General features: G+C 33.3%; 1 protein-coding gene and 1 long non-coding RNA gene across 2 annotated transcripts; both read right to left on the bottom strand.

Moving 5' to 3' along the window:
• Positions 1–4,916: 4,916 nt before the first annotated feature.
• Positions 4,917–6,355, bottom strand: LOC142349584 (uncharacterized). Its single transcript, XR_012760834.1, has 2 exons — positions 6,032–6,355; positions 4,917–5,483 (listed from the first exon to the last, which is right to left on the bottom strand). It is a non-coding gene; the product is annotated as an uncharacterized LOC142349584 (long non-coding RNA).
• Positions 6,356–7,687: 1,332 nt separating this feature from the next.
• Positions 7,688–14,518, bottom strand: LOC142350035 (uncharacterized). The gene is made up of 5 exons (XM_075401941.1): positions 14,318–14,518; positions 11,782–11,959; positions 11,431–11,576; positions 8,802–8,997; positions 7,688–8,254 (listed from the first exon to the last, which is right to left on the bottom strand). The coding sequence occupies exons 1-5, from the start codon at positions 14,347–14,349 to the stop codon at positions 8,096–8,098; spliced, it is 711 nt and encodes a 236-aa protein (XP_075258056.1). The 5' UTR covers positions 14,350–14,518; the 3' UTR covers positions 7,688–8,095.
• Between the last annotated feature and the right edge of the window lie 1,520 nt (positions 14,519–16,038).

Raw genomic sequence — 16,038 nt, forward strand, 5'->3', positions numbered from 1 at the left:
GTATTTGTTATTTCCTTGAAGCAACAATTTTTCGACTCAAGCTTTTTTCGGCTTCGACTGATCAGGAAAATAGATCTTGTTTCGTAGTTCTGTGCCCCTTGGTAAAAAAGATTTTGTTATAGCATTTTTGTGCACTTTTACTTATTGGAACACTTTTAAAGCTTGTCAAATACCATAATAGCTTTTGATGAAAAAAGACTTTTCTACCCTGTCAAGTCATAGAGGAGTTTTTATAGGATACAGCTGCCTTTTTCATTCATTTCTACCCTCAATTTTAGAGCAGTTCAATTTGTTTAAAGAAGCAGTTTAATTTGTTTGTTTTAGAAAACCTTTCACATATCTTCATAAGAACCAAGTTACACAAACACTATTGATGAACCAGCACTGAAGACATGATTTTTCAATATAAAAGTGCAGCCATATAATTAAATTTTCTTGATTCTGCGCGAGTGCAATTTAAAAAACTAATGCACTCTGATTCTTTATTGTTCCGACGCACTTAAGTGGGGGAGAAACTATAAACCAGAATGGTTTTTTGTGTTCTGTCAATATTAGCCGATCGATATAATCATCGTAGAGAGTTGTGATTGGTATCATTAGCAAGCCGGTCCAGAGTAGAATGTGGAAATTAAGTTCACATCTTAACGTTTTTTTCACATTTTCCGTATTTTTGACCAAAAATTTTGCAAATTTTGCTTAAATTTGATCAAAAGGTTAACGGTAGTGGGATTTCTTCCGTCGTTAAAGAAAGATGAGTGTTGCTAAATTGTTCGATCCAGGTTTTGGTATAGAATTTATCCTAAGTTTCTCAAAATACAAAAATTTTTCTTCAAAAATGCGACCAAATATGTTTTCAGCCCCCTTTCTGTAAATTTGCCGGCCACCTTGAACTGCGTTCATAGTCTTCGCATGCTCAAACGGAGAGCTAGTTGTACTCCCACTGGTTTTAAGCGTCTTTTGTAATTATAACATCCCCAGTTTTATGCAAATTTAACCCGATAATAAAAAAATGCTTTTTTATATACTGAAAAATTATGTTGTAAAACTGATCGATTTCTAAACCAAAAGAACAATTGAGTTTTTTTCGTTTACGCGTAGCTATATCAGGATTGCTCTTGATCTCACAATGATACCTTAGGATTAAAAAATCCATTTCAATGGGGCGCCGCATTCTTTTTAAAATGTTTCCTCATTTGTAGATTTTATGTATATTATTGACAAGAAATTGGAAACAGGGTTCAATTATTGACACATAATTTTTATCAAAAAATGCTCATGGTTTTTATGGCTCTAACCTATTCTTTTCGTAAAAAATTTTTAGGCTTTGCTTTTACAAAACTTCTGTAATTCAATAATTAGTCTCCACAAACAAAGATCCAATTCGCTTTTTTAAGAGGTAAAATTGGACCTAGAAAAGGCTTTCAGCTGTTATCTAAAATTTCTTATGACTTTAAATACATTTGTTTTGAAAAACTGTCGGTGCATTTTTTAAGTTTGCCACTGTTTAATATTATTTCTCTCAACTTCTGCCGTAGTCTTGGTAAGAACAGGCGGAAATCCATTTCTTGTGAGCTATAAAATCAGATCTGTTGCGAATTTAAAATTAACTGACAGTGTGGTGGTTTTTATGCTACGAGTTTCATTTTTGTTTGCGTATTTTCACTTTTAATGGATTCCTTTATATCCTTGTCAAATTATCATCTTTTTGAAAGGTCCAATTGAAAGAAACCAAAGTTGAGAAAAACACAGCGTTGAAAAAGTTTATCTGAACATGTTAATTCTTTTTGTTGAATAGCTTGTGTTTTTTGGCAGAAACAGTGTGCTCTGGCAGAAAACACTGGATTTTTTTCTTGTTTGTCTTTCTTCTTGATGTTGTACGACATATACCTGATAAGGATACGTCTCAATGGTTTCCTCAAGTTGTATAACTGGACCTATTTAACCATTTCTTATTATAGCTATTTGTTTTAATCACTTTCAAATTAATTTTAAAATTAGAGTTTTTCCACTGTCTCCTTTTTCCTTAAATTTGTTACCATGTAACTCAATCTCACGAAAAAATCTCAAATGCATTTAGTTGTTTCAAACATCTTCTTCTCGTTTAGTTATATGTTTGGACTGATAGTTTTGAACTTTTATGTTCGCAAGAAATTTTTAACGATTTCTGTGCTGTTCAGTTTTTGGTTTCTTTCTTTTAATTCTCCCTAATCTTTTTTAATGACGATTAGTTATTGCTCTTCAATAAAATTTATGATTTTCTTTTCTAGTAGTCCTATTTAAAAAAAGTTTCATGGGCCCTCTAACGTTGCAATGTTTTACTCCATTATTGGTTCATTGAACGATTATGTTTTCGAAAGATTTTTATGTCTTCATCATTTTGTAGCCAATTATGTCAAGAATGTGGATGAGCGTGGTCGGAACATTATGTGCGCACACCTTGTTTTACTTCAAAAACAAATTATTGAAGACCTACTCAGCCGTTAAATGCCACCGGCCAAACTTTCCACCTGATTGAGAATCCTAAAAGTTGACATCTCTTTTTCAAATTTTATATCTGATTCAAAGTCCAATTCAAACATGATTAGTATTTTATACCCTCTAGAAAGTGACAAAAAAATTGTACTTGAATTCTTTGAATGTGAAAGCAACCAGTAGGATCTTGTTCTAGTTCTTGGTGACTGAGAAATGTCAATTTTTCAAATCTAAGCATAATCTTGACATACCAATTTTCAGATTTTTTCTATAACAGGGTTTACTGTTTCCAACAACAAACTTCTTTCAATACAATAATTGGAGCAAACTGTTGTTAATCTGGATTGATTTAAACAGATATTACAATTTATCTTTGGCTGTTAAAAAATTTGCTTGTTTTTTAAACAATTGATTTCGAAGTAAAAGAACCATTAGAAATCAACTAAAATATCATATAGGTTTACGATTACCAATATTTTATCGAAGGGCATTAAGACCTGTCCTTTTTTAATTGTTTATGCGGTTAAAAAATATAACAGTCAAAAACTCAATTAAAACTTGCCACAAAACGCCGTCGAAGCCGTACAGCTATATTTTGGCCCTCCAAATATGTTTGATTGCGCCTTTTTTGAACACCAATAATGCAGAATGTGACCTCTCAAAAATAAGACTGGGTAACAATTAGACAAAAAAGAAAAAAGGGCAAAATTAAGTAATACTTTTGTTTTTTTTTTCGAAAGAAAATTAATTCCAAAGCCATGAAAGACATTAATTACAAAATGAAAAATTTAAATAGGTTCACTTATTCTTTGAAAAAAGCCAATGAGACCTGCAATTATCCGGAATACGTTGACGTCTACATTAAGAACGTCAAATATTGATTGAGTTTTTCTTTGGTGACAAAACTCTTGTCGAAGCCAGTAAAGTCATAACAAACGCTATAAAAACATTAGATTTCGTGACACCAATCACTTTTAACACCTTCTTTTGACATCAATAATGTCAAATTTGACCTGCAATTATTGAGACTAGGTAACAAAGAGACAATAAAAAGAACAAAATATTAAGTTAAAAAGAGTTTTTTTGGAAAACTGTTGTTTTCAAAGACATGAAAGACATCAGCTATCAACTGATATTAGAATATTGGCTCAATTTTTTCATGAAAAGCTAATGCAACCTGTCATTATACAGGAAAAATCATAAGACTAAAGAGACAATATAAAAACTACAATTGAAGACAAAATTTAAAAAGTGCAATAAAATCTTCAAAAAAGTAATGTCGAAGCCGTTAAAATCAAAACTGATATCTTTCAATGTTTTAATATGTTCAATTGTGTTTTATTTTGGACGCCAATAATGGATAGTTGAGTTGTCAATAATTCGGTAATGTGGCAAGACTAGAAAACGTGAAAAAAGGCCGAATATTTTGAAAAAAATTGTAATCTAGTAGTGTCGGAATTCACGTTGCTTCACGGAATTCCCTTTATTTTTCTCAAAAATTTAGACTTCAATAACTCCCTGTAAAAAAGAAAATTAAAAAATCTTTTAAATTCCATATTCTACACTGGAAAAGCTTTCTAATTATACCAGCCTCAACTCTCTACAATGAATGTATCGATCGGCGAAAATTGTCTGAACAAAAAAAAACACATTCGAGTATATAGTTCCTCCTCCCTCAAAAGGGGTTGGAACAATTAAAATTTATGTTGGAAGTAAAAAGTTTTTATAGTAACATTAAAGAAATTAGAGATTTTTCTGATTTAAAAAGGAAATTATGTTCACTCTATGGGAATAAAATATTTTCCATATAGAAAATTTTCGATATTCTGCCTGTTGAGCATAAAATGATCTGCCATTCCAAGTAAAAAAAACTCCAAACCAATGGCACTTGATCTCTATATTTTTATTCGTCTGAATTCTGCTTTGATTTTCACAACTTCAAAGGCGGAACTATCGTTGCATTAATGCTGAAAAGAAAGTCTTTATACTTCTCTGACTATATTTTTTTCTTAAAATTGTTCATATACAAAATTGGAGGGCTTTCTCTTTATAGCCCGGAGCTTAGAGCTCATATAAATAAATTCGTTTTCGGTTAGTACTCATAAACAATTTACATTGCAAATTTATTCAACCCATTTTACGTAATATACAACGTAATATAAAATATAAGGCATAAACCCCCTCCCCAAAAAAAAATACACTGAAAATATAGTATGCGCTAAATTTTCCTTTGGGGGATGTATTTTGTTCGAGATTCTGTTCGAGAGTAAACTTCGAGAGCTGATTGCATTTTCACTGCAATGTTTTACTATTGCATATTTACAAGCAAAAGAAGAAAACTCAAGCAAAAAACAAGAAAAAACGATCAAAACAAGGTATTCTTCCCAAAATATGTCTGTATATTCCTTATAAATAATCAGCTTGAACAGTAAATAATGGAAAAGTTTAGAGATTTCATTTTAAATTCCATGAAGAAAGAGAGGTAGCAACAAAATATCATTTAGCCAAAATAAATGATGTAATCTAGGTACAAAAGCAAATATTCAATTTCTGAAGAGCAAAATATGAGCGTTAGGGTTAATTAGGTCATGCCTTCATTAATAATTCACAATTTTGTTATTCCAAAGTTTGAAAAAATATTTTCCTACTTTTTCCATCGAAATCTGCAATTTCTCAGTAACTTAATCCATAAAGCGCCGCAAATGTTATAATGTCAAGTTTATTATGTAATACCTCTAAAGATTACGTAATACATCTCATTTTTCACGACTCAGAACGATTGTTTGATTGAAAGTTGTTGTATTAGCTCATAGTTCTAGAATATTCTGGAAGGTGCAGAATTTGTATGTTGTCTATCGGCTCCAGTAGGACAGGAACCAGTAGATGACGCAGCCGAGGAATGATCCGGCGTATCCGGTGATCCAGTAGATCCAGATGTCGTCCAGGTCTCCGCAGATGATGGCAGGTCCGGTGGCTCTGGCTGGGTTGATCGCACAGCTGGTGTAGGGCAGCTGGAACAAATGTTATGTTATGCCAGTTTTGTCAACCACGAATGTTATGCAACCAAATGGTAGCAACAAATTGACATTTAAGCTTGACCGTAAATTTCAATTTAGGGTTTTTAAAAAAAAACACGAAAAATATTATATGATATGAATGCTTTTAGTCCAATTTTGACAACTGACAACAGGATGATATTTTTATCCCTTTGTCAAAATTGAACTAAAAGTTTTCACATCTTATCATATTTTTCATTTTTTTTAAAAAAACCAACATTGAAATTTTTGATTAAGTTAAAAAGACAATTTGTTGCTACCGTTTGGTTCAAAATATTTGGGAACAATTCTGATTTTTCCAATGGAAATACGAAAAACTGACATTTTTTTCGTTTTGGCTCAACCGTTTGGGAGCATAATAAATGCAACCCTCGAGTACATATAGTATTTAGAACTGACGGGGGTTCGAATTTAAAATTCATAAAGTGTCCTGAATCTCAGTGGGGTGGCATTATGGCATTATGGGATAATATTTAATTTTTGGAAGATGACTGACTACTTACGATGATAATATGACACAGGAATACAGTCAATCAGATATGGATAGCTCTCTCGCTTCTAGATCTGTCGGCTTCAGTTGCAACTAGGGTCACCAGGATCAACAGAGCTGTGAAGATGACCTCCAAGACCACCACCCAGAAAGTATCAATGTTGTCAGGGGGAGTCACGACACCACAGTACTTGTCATTGTCAACAACGCTGAAACAGAGACTGATCAGTGACTGCTTAATGCATAATGTTACATTCAGTAAGCTTTTCAGTAATGAACAGTAAGACTGAAGAGATCCTGATGATCATTTACAGATTTATGTTTATGACCTCGTCCGTTCATGACCCCCATTAAATATTATATGTTGTGATGTATAAGGGTTGCTATGTAATAACAAGACCTGCGGGATGGGGGGGTATAAAAACACAAATTTTATGAAAATTTTCAAAATTGCATTCATAAATATTCAGAAATTAATGAGGAACGTTTGAATTCTGACATCAAACTGAAAAAAAAGACAAACTCTTAATGGTCCCTTGTGAAATGAAATTTCATAAGCCGTGCCAGGATATGCAAGGTTTGGGCAATAATAAGTAACTTCAATCATATCTAGTCAAGATATAGAAGTTGATATTCCACGATTCTCGGTAAATAGAGATTAGATTTTGACATGGTCTAATCGAGATAATAAATCGTTGAGTCAAGCTTCAGAACTTCAGTTTATTTCTCAAAAATTTAGACTTCAATAACTCCCTGTAAAAAAGAAAATTAAAAAATTTTTTAAATTCCATATTCTACACTGGAAAAGCTTTCTAATTATACCAGCCTCAACTCTCTACAATGAATGTATCGATCGGCGAAAATTGTCTGAACAAAAAAAACACATTTGAGTATATAGTTCCTCCTCCCTCAAAAGGGGTTGGAACAATTAAAATTTATGTTGAAAGTAAAAAGTTTTTATAGTAACATTAAAGAAATTAGAGATTTTTCTGATTTAAAAAGGAAATTATGTTCACTCTATGGGAATAAAATATTTTCCATATAGGAAATTTTTGATATTCTGCCTGTTGAGCATAAAATGATCTGCCATTCCAAGTAAAAAAAAAACTCCAAACCAATGCCACTTGATCTCTATATTTTTTTTCGTCTGAATTCTGTTTTGATTTTCACAACTTCAAAGGCGGAACTATCGTTGCATTGATGCTGAAGAGAAAGTCTCTATACTTCTCTGACTATATTTTTTTCTTAAAATTGTTCATATACAAATTTGGAGGGCTTTCTCTTTATAGCCCGGAGCTTAGAGCTCATATAAATAAATTCGTTTTCGGTTAGTACTCATAAACAATTTACATTGCAAATTTACTCAACCCATTTTACGTAATATACAACGTAATATAAAATATAAGGCACAACCCCCCTCCCCAAAAAAAAATATAGTATGCGCTAAATTTTCCTTTGGGGGATGTATTTTGTTCGAGATTCTGTTCGAGAGTAAACTTCGAGAGCTGATTGCATTTTCACTGCAATGTTTTACTATTGCATATTTACAAGCAAAAGAAGAAAACTCAAGCAAAAAACAAGAAAAAACGATCAAAACAAGGTATTCTTCCCAAAATATGTCTGTATATTCCTTATAAATAATCAGCTTGAACAGTAAATAATGGAAAAGTTTAGAGATTTCATTTTAAATTCCATGAAGAAAGAGAGGTAGCAACAAAATATCATTTAGCCAAAATAAATGATGTAATCTAGGTACAAAATCAAATATTCAATTTCTGAAGAGCAAAATATGAGCGTTAGGGTTAATTAGGTCATGCCTTCATTAATAATTCACAATTTTGTTATTCCAAAGTTTGAAAAAATATTTTCCTACTTTTTCCATCGAAATCTGCAATTTCTCAGTAACTTAATCCATAAAGCGCCGCAAATGTTATAATGTCAAGTTTATTATGTAATACCTCTCAAGATTACGTAATACATCTCATTTTTCACGACTCAGAACGATTGTTTGATTGAAAGTTGTTGTATTAGCTCATAGTTCTAGAATATTCTGGAAGGTGCAGAATTTGTATGTCGTCTATCGGCTCCAGTAGGACAGGAACCAGTAGATGACGCAGCCGAGGAATGATCCGGCGTATCCGGTGATCCAGTAGATCCAGATGTCGTCCAGGTCTCCGCAGATGATGGCAGGTCCGGTGGCTCTGGCTGGGTTGATCGCACAGCTGGTGTAGGGCAGCTGGAACAAATGTTATGTTATGCCAGTTTTGTCAACCACGAATGTTATGCAACCAAATGGTAGCAACAAATTGACATTTAAGCTTGACCGTAAATTTCAATTTAGGGTTTTTAAAAAAAAACACGAAAAATATTATATGATATGAATGCTTTTAGTCCAATTTTGACAACTGACAACAGGATGATATTTTTATCCCTTTGTCAAAATTGAACTAAAAGTTTTCACATCTTATCATATTTTTCATTTTTTTAAAAAAACCAACATTGAAATTTTTGATTAAGTTAAAAAGACAATTTGTTGCTACCGTTTGGTTCAAAATATTTGGGAACAATTCTGATTTTTCCAATGGAAATACGAAAAACTGACATTTTTTTCGTTTTGGCTCAACCGTTTGGGAGCATAATAAATGCAACCCTCGAGTACATATAGTATTTAGAACTGACGGGGGTTCGAATTTAAAATTCATAAAGTGTCCTGAATCTCAGTGGGGTGGCATTATGGCATTATGGGATAATATTTAATTTTTGGAAGATGACTGACTACTTACGATGATAATATGACACAGGAATACAGTCAATCCGATATGGATAGCTCTCTCGCTTCTAGATCTGTCGGCTTCAGTTGCAACTAGGGTCACCAGGATCAACAGAGCTGTGAAGATGACCTCCAAGACCACCACCCAGAAAGTGTCAATGTTGTCAGGGGGAGTCACGACACCACAGTACTTGTCATTGTCAACAACGCTGAAACAGAGACTGATCAGTGACTGCTTAATGCATAATGTTACATTCAGTAAGCTTTTCAGTAATGAACAGTAAGACTGAAGAGATCCTGATGATCATTTACAGATTTGTGTTTATGACCTCGTCCGTTCATGACCCCCATTAAATATTATATGTTGTGATGTATAAGGGTTGCTATGTAATAACAAGACCTGCGGGGTGGGGGGGTATAAAAACACAAATTTTATGAAAATTTTCAAAATTGCATTCATAAATATTCAGAAATTAATGAAGAACGTTTGAATTCTGACATCAAACTGAAAAAAAGACAAGCTCTTAATGGTCCCTTGTGAAATGAAATTTCATAAGCCGTGCCAGGATATGCAAGGTTTGGGCAATAATAAGTAACTTCAATCATATCTAGTCAAGATATAGAAGTTGATATTCCACGATTCTCGGTAAATAGAGATTAGATTTTGACATGGTCTAATCGAGATAATAAATCGTTGAGTCAAGCTTCAGAACTTCAGTTTGGATTTAATAGAAAGCTTAGATTAACAACGTGAAATTAGGTGCTAGAAATATTGGCCGACAGGGTGTTAAGCCGACTGGAAAAAATAAAAATTTCATCGAACGCTTAATTCTAATTGGTCGACAGATCGGATTGGTCAAAACACCACTAGTTCGTGCAACCGTTACAATTGGTATGCGGTCGGGTTGTCAGGGTTTAAATCCCATTTTTTGGTCGTCGGCTAAACCCTCTGTCATCCAATTTGGCGATTGCAATGGTTAAACTTATTTGCTTATATAGTGGTCTAGAAGTTTTTGGAGTTAATTTATTGCGGAATTCAAAACGTCATTTTGTATTTGCAGCAAAAGTCTGTGCTTAGTGCAATTAATGTGTTCAAAATTCAGAAATTCATGCACAGATATTAATCTTTTACATTTAAGATGTCAAATAGTTTTATGCTGAGGATTTTATGAAGTTGAGACGTCTCTTTCTTGTCGATTGCTATCAAGTTTCTGCTATTTCGAGGTCAATTTATGCAGATACAAATTTCGAGAGCTTAAACCCATTTAATGAGTTTTGTATCACGTTTGGCTGTCAACTTGAGAGATGCTAATTCGAATCAAGCAGAACCCTAGACGAAGACCAATATCAATCTTACAAGATCTTTTGAGATTGAATGTTAGAAAAATATCTTATTAGAAGGGAACAGAACCATCGTAACATGTTATATTAATTTGTAAGTTTGGCTTTGCAATCTCTCTGAATCAGAGCAAATATCAGAAAAAGTAATCTCCGAATCAGAGGAGAATTCAGAGAGTGGTTCTCATTTGGTTCTGTATCAGAATGAAAATTAAAAATCCTCGATAACACTGCAGACACACAACAAAACATCCCATCTGATTTTTGACATTTTTTTTTAATTTTAGAGGAAAATACCAAAAACTCCAGCCGAAAAAAACTACATTTTTGCTGATATATTCTGCTGTAGTGAAGAAAATTGGTTTTGGTTCTCCGCAAAGTGTTTGAAATCAGACAACCGGAAATTTGTAATTTTGCCCACCACAATACCGATGCAAACAAAAAATTGTTCGATTGAAGTGTCAATGTTGTTGGCTTTCCAAGAAGAAGTAACTCCTAACTAATTATTTTAGAAGAGTGATGTTTTCTTAATAAGCGATTACTTCTTTCAAACAATGCCTTTAGATCAATCATTTTCAAGAAGCTGATATGTTTTGTGAAAAACTAAAATCAGAAAGAAAAAGTTCCTCACCAAATGTGACAAAAAATTGCTATACAAATAACCACAAACTTTCCGTAGAACAATCAAATGACGCAGCTGATTTTTTAGTCATATAATTAAAACTTAGTGAAACCAGCCCAGAATAAAAAAGGAGAAGGGAAACACCACCCAGATAATACTGGAAAATCTCAAAAGTCAGTTTTTAGCTTGACTTGAAAAATTTTTCCGACAAAGTTTTAGCGATTTTAAATATAATTCTTCAATTTCCACGGGTTTTGTATGAATTTTTATTTTTAGGGACCTGAGAGCAAAAGCAATGCTATAACCTCGCTTGGCTCACGGGCTTATGTATGAATTTTCCCCGGTTCAGAGAAAAATCAGAGTCCGAATCAGAGTTTGAACAGAAATCAAAACCTGATATAGAACCTGATTCAGAGTTTGAATCAGAGAAATTCAGGGTAAATTCTGACCTGAATCAGACTCTGAATTAGTAGTACCGACAACACTTTCTGAATTTCGTTCTGATTCAGTGCTGAATTTGCCTTAACGTCCAGCTACGTATATAGACAAAAGTTTTGATTTCAAAAGATTCTTAAAAATAAATTTCATGAAATCTCTGTATTATGAATAGACTAGGGTAGTTCATGTTGACCGTAGATACACCCGCTTTAACCCCCATAAAATTTTCATAACTTGTGCTTACCCCTGAGCAATTAGAGATCCCAAGATAGCCCCTCCAATTTGGGCACCAGTGTAGCACAGACACCTAATGAGAGAACACCTGCCCATGAGGAAGAGGGCAAATGAGATGGCATTGTTGATATGACCCCCACTGATGTCATTGAAAGCCTAAAACAGAGAACTCACAAAAATGAAGTCAGCAAGCTTTTGTTTCAAGCAAGTTTGAAGAAATGCCAGACTCTTTCCTTTCGCATTATAACACCCCCCCCCCCCCCCACGAAAATATAGCCCTTTATCGTATAATTAGCATGGTTGAGGGGGGGGGGGGTGGGCTATTAAGATAATCGGAAACAACTCAACAAGAGCAACTTACATATACTAAACAGAGGACTGAGAACCCGAAGGCGAGAGCGTATCCGTAAGCAGGAGCCCCTGCATCCCCCAAGGTGTTGCCCCCCGTCAAGACAGAGAGGAGGAGGAAGGTGGTTGCAATGAACTCCCCAATCACACTCTTCCAAAAGTGGAAATTCCTCAGATCCTCGGATCCAATGCTGGAAAACAAAATTTTTATAACCACAGGAGCGAAAAGAATGTCATTAAATTTTTCCTATGAAATCTTTCAAACTGCACAGCAGGGCACCAGATATGAAAAAAAAGATGCTTAGCATAGCAATATTCAAAAATGGAATGTTTTTGTGGTTTCAGTAAGTAAAACGATTGTTTGTTTCTCATGGCCAAATTTGCTCCTCCCAGTATTTAAATGATACTCAGCTTTGAGGCTTTGAGCACGATTAAAATTTCAAACGTGAACTTTTTTTTAAAAAATGCGTGCAGAGTTGAGATTTTTGATGAGAAGCATTGGTTATGAAGGTTTTGTATGATAAACGACAATTCCTTATGTGACGCTTTTAAGAGGCCTAAATTCACCCCTGGGCTCTTAAATGCATTTCTAGAAATAAAAACAATCCTGGATTAGGCTGGAAAAAATAGATATCATAATCAATCTTATTTCTTTATAACCAAAAGTTAAAAATTAATCACGTTCTTATAACATTTTTGTAAAATTTTCCGCGAAATCTCCTTTTACGAACTAGAAACGGTAAGATGATTGAGCTATCTTGGCCAATCAAGATTTACAAAATTTGATAACTTTAATCGAAATGACAATTGGAGTAATTGAGCTCTAAATCATTTATCATCCGCAAATTTCTCAAAAATAATTGCAAGCTAATAGTTCAACTATTTAGAATTGTTCGATATAATTCGAATCCTGGCTCAGCTGCGGAAAAACTGTGTTTCTTTTCTTCTTTTTCTTTTGATTTTTTCTAAACATTCAACAATTTTCCAAACAAATAGACTGTTTCTCAAATTCATTTTATGAATCTAGGTATATACTTCTTAAAAAATTCTCCAAATTAAATCAATTGACTGAAATTTTCTCTTCATATCCAAGTTAAACAAGAATACTTCTTCAATGTCCTATGATAATTATACCCAGTTTGTTTTCGAAATCTTTTAGAGAATGGCCTAGTTTCGAATAAGAAGCTACTGTTTAATGGAGAGCTGGACTTGGTTACAGCAAGAAAAAATGGAAAAAGCACATGATTTAAGAATATTTGTCTTAAAAGTTTTAAAGAAGTACATAAGGCATGACCTGACTGAGGCACAAATTAAGCAAATAATCAGATAAAAAATAAATTGCTGAGAAAATCTGGGGACAAATTGTTAACAGAAAAAATCAGGAACAATAAAAAAGACCTTTTCTTAGAGAAAGAGTGTACTATTTTCTAAATAATTTCTTATAAAATTAAACGCACCTAAATATTGATAGATGGTTTGCTGTTTTATTGATCTTGACTAATTTCAAGAATGCCAGAAAGAGTAGCAATCTTCTGCATAAAATGGTGATTAGTTTTTATCAAATTTTAATCCACAAAGGTGGATGAAAACAAGTCCATTATATTTTACAGCTGATGAGAAAAAAATATTCAAAACGATGCAGTTTCCTTATCTACAAACCTTGCGAAGACAGTTTTTCCTAGACTCAAATTCTTAAATGTTACATCTCTCATCCGAGTTTTGCAAAAAAAGCCAAATAAAGTGTAATAATCTAATAATCTATTCCTAATAGAGCTCCTATGTGATTAAGCAGAAAGAAAGATTTTTTTATTTTTCTTTTTTATTTTTTCTTTTTATTATTACTATAAAAATCATTAGTTTTATTATTGTTATTTATTCGGCAAAAAGTTTGTATGATTTTAATTTTGGAGAACGATTAATTAAAACATCCGGAACACTGAACTAAAACAATCTTCTACTATATATATTTTTCAGATTTTTTGCCAATCTAATAAAAAAATTGTTGCTTTTTACGAAAACTGTTTTCAATTTTTCACATTTAGGAACGATTTTCACAAGTGTTAAGATTTTGTTATTCGAGTCCGTTGATATTGTAGTTTTTTGCGCTAAGAATTTTGCTCACAATTTAGTTCACAATGTTTTCACAATTTAGCTAGGGTTGATTTTTTTTTACAATTTAGTTATGGTCGATTTGCATTAAGAAGTAAAATAGAAAACCCTCTTGATCTGTCCCTTTTAATCAATTTGTAAGAATTTTTTGTAGGTGCAAATTAAGTATAATGAAAGCTTTTAGATAGTACATCAATATTTATTGATATCAAAACTTCTGGAATATATGCTTTAGCAATAGAGTGTATCTTTTTTTTAAAAAAAAATCGTTCTGCTTGAAGAATCAGCAATTAATATCGTCTTATTAAAAATATTACCCAAAGTAGAATCAACTCAAAATTTATTACGAAATACGACTTAGAAATTTCTCGTTACTCTTTTATGATCATGAATCAAATGGATTATGACTAACTTTCAAGCTTAATCAAAAACTTTCTTACCTGTAATCTTTGAAGGGCAGGTTATCTCTCATTTTGGAGGCGTGTTAGAACTAATTTATTACAAAAAAGAGCAATGTGATCAAAAAATTGCAGAAAGTTGCAAACCGACTGAAAGCCAAAAGCAAGTCCGGGTCAAATGATACCGTTTCGTATACCAAACGAAACTGGGTTACGAAGCACTTGATAACTATTTGCAAATTGCTGATTACGGCCACTTAGTTTAACCACTTTTACCGTTTTCTTATCTATGTTTTATAACCATTAATTCAGTTTAAATCTGTCGGGCAAATGTATTAGCAAATATTTAACCTCAAGTTTGAACGATATTTAGACAATCTCCTTATCGAAATCTTGACGTCGAATGGCGCGCAGCTGAGGCGTGCAAATTTTTCACAAAGTTTGCCCGGACCATAATGTTAATCTTCTGAATCTAATCATTGCTTTGTTTGTCTAGAAACATTAACTTCATTGTGCCAATCATTGGTTCGCGTGTAAAGCAAACTTAAGAACCCGAAGCTAAAAGAAAACTTGCATTTAAAACAAAACCGAATTTATTTGCAAAACCCAAACTTTAGCAAGGTCGAGGTGTAGGAGTATTGGAGTCTAGATGGTTTGGGCAATCAATTTGAAAGTCCTTATCAACTATCAAGATAAGCACCACTAATATTTATAACTTATTCCTTAACTAGTTCACCACAATTAACTTTTGCCGTCTGAATACTCGGTTATGGGTTTGGAGGCGTGTTAAAAGAATGTTTGGGTTATAAACTATGTACACACCTGCTCCCGGTCGAAACCCACTTTACAGGTGGGGGAGGGGGGCTTTTGAATGTGTGAAGAAAGCAGTGGGAAGGGCTTTGAATTGTAAAAGCGCCCGAAATCTTGACTCCAGCTGAGCAAAATTGAGAGTTTGTGTTGAAAATGGAGCAAATTCTTTTTAGGTCTTGAGTTTGTTAGGTCTCTAAACAGTTTCAAGACTACAACTGAACATATTGATTTAATTTGACTTACAATTACGTTTAGCCAGATGATTTTCAAATTTTTGGGCATTTAGAGTTCTTGGTTTAGGGTCTACATAATTAAAAAGGGTAGGTAAATGTAATTCTGAATTATTTTGGCTATACCTATATTTGAAACATATGGTTGCACGACAAATTTGAGTTTGAGGTGGGTCGGTCGAGAAGACGAATTTAGACGGATATCTTTCATCAAAGATATATGTTAGTCTTCAAGTTTAGTGGTTTGCATATGGTTATAAAACGGTTGAAGCTGAAGAAACAAGTTGAAAAGTAGAAATGAAAGCTTCTGGCTTTAAAAACACAACAGTACTCATTTTACAAGAAACATGAATGCGCTGAGGACGTCTGATAAGTATGACGTCAGCAAGTTTCCGGTTTGTTTCAGTGAGAGCTGATGAGTTTCAAATGCCACCTCTAGTGATCGTAGAATTCAAAATCTTACGAGAATCTTCAAGCAACCTTGGAAAGGAATACATACTACTTGCAATCTGCTGGCAAGATTCTTGCAATATTTGAATCATCTTGCTAGATTTGGATTTAACTTGCAAGTATCTTGCAAGATTTTGAATTCAACTTGCAAGTACCTTGCAAGATTATCAATTAATTCATCTTGCAGGTTTCTTGCAGGATTTTGAATTCTTTCATATTTTTTACCAGGTTACCTGGCTGCATTCGGCGGAATTAAAAGAATAGCAGGACAAG

Source organism: Convolutriloba macropyga, chromosome 11 (assembly GCF_964194025.1).
Source record: "Convolutriloba macropyga chromosome 11, txConMacr16.3, whole genome shotgun sequence".
In the NCBI taxonomy this organism is placed as follows: domain Eukaryota; kingdom Metazoa; phylum Xenacoelomorpha; order Acoela; family Convolutidae; genus Convolutriloba; species Convolutriloba macropyga.

Bases quoted from the DNA above. Each gene is read 5' to 3' on its own strand.
- LOC142350035 (XM_075401941.1), bottom strand. From the start codon at position 14,349: ATGAGAGATAACCTGCCCTTCAAAGATTACAG. The intron at 11,960-14,317 runs GTAAGAAAGTTT...TTTGTTTTCCAG, and splicing joins CTGCCCTTCAAAGATTACAG to CATTGGATCCGAGGATCTGA. The intron at 11,577-11,781 runs GTAAGTTGCTCT...TCTCTGTTTTAG, and splicing joins CAGTCCTCTGTTTAGTATAT to GCTTTCAATGACATCAGTGG.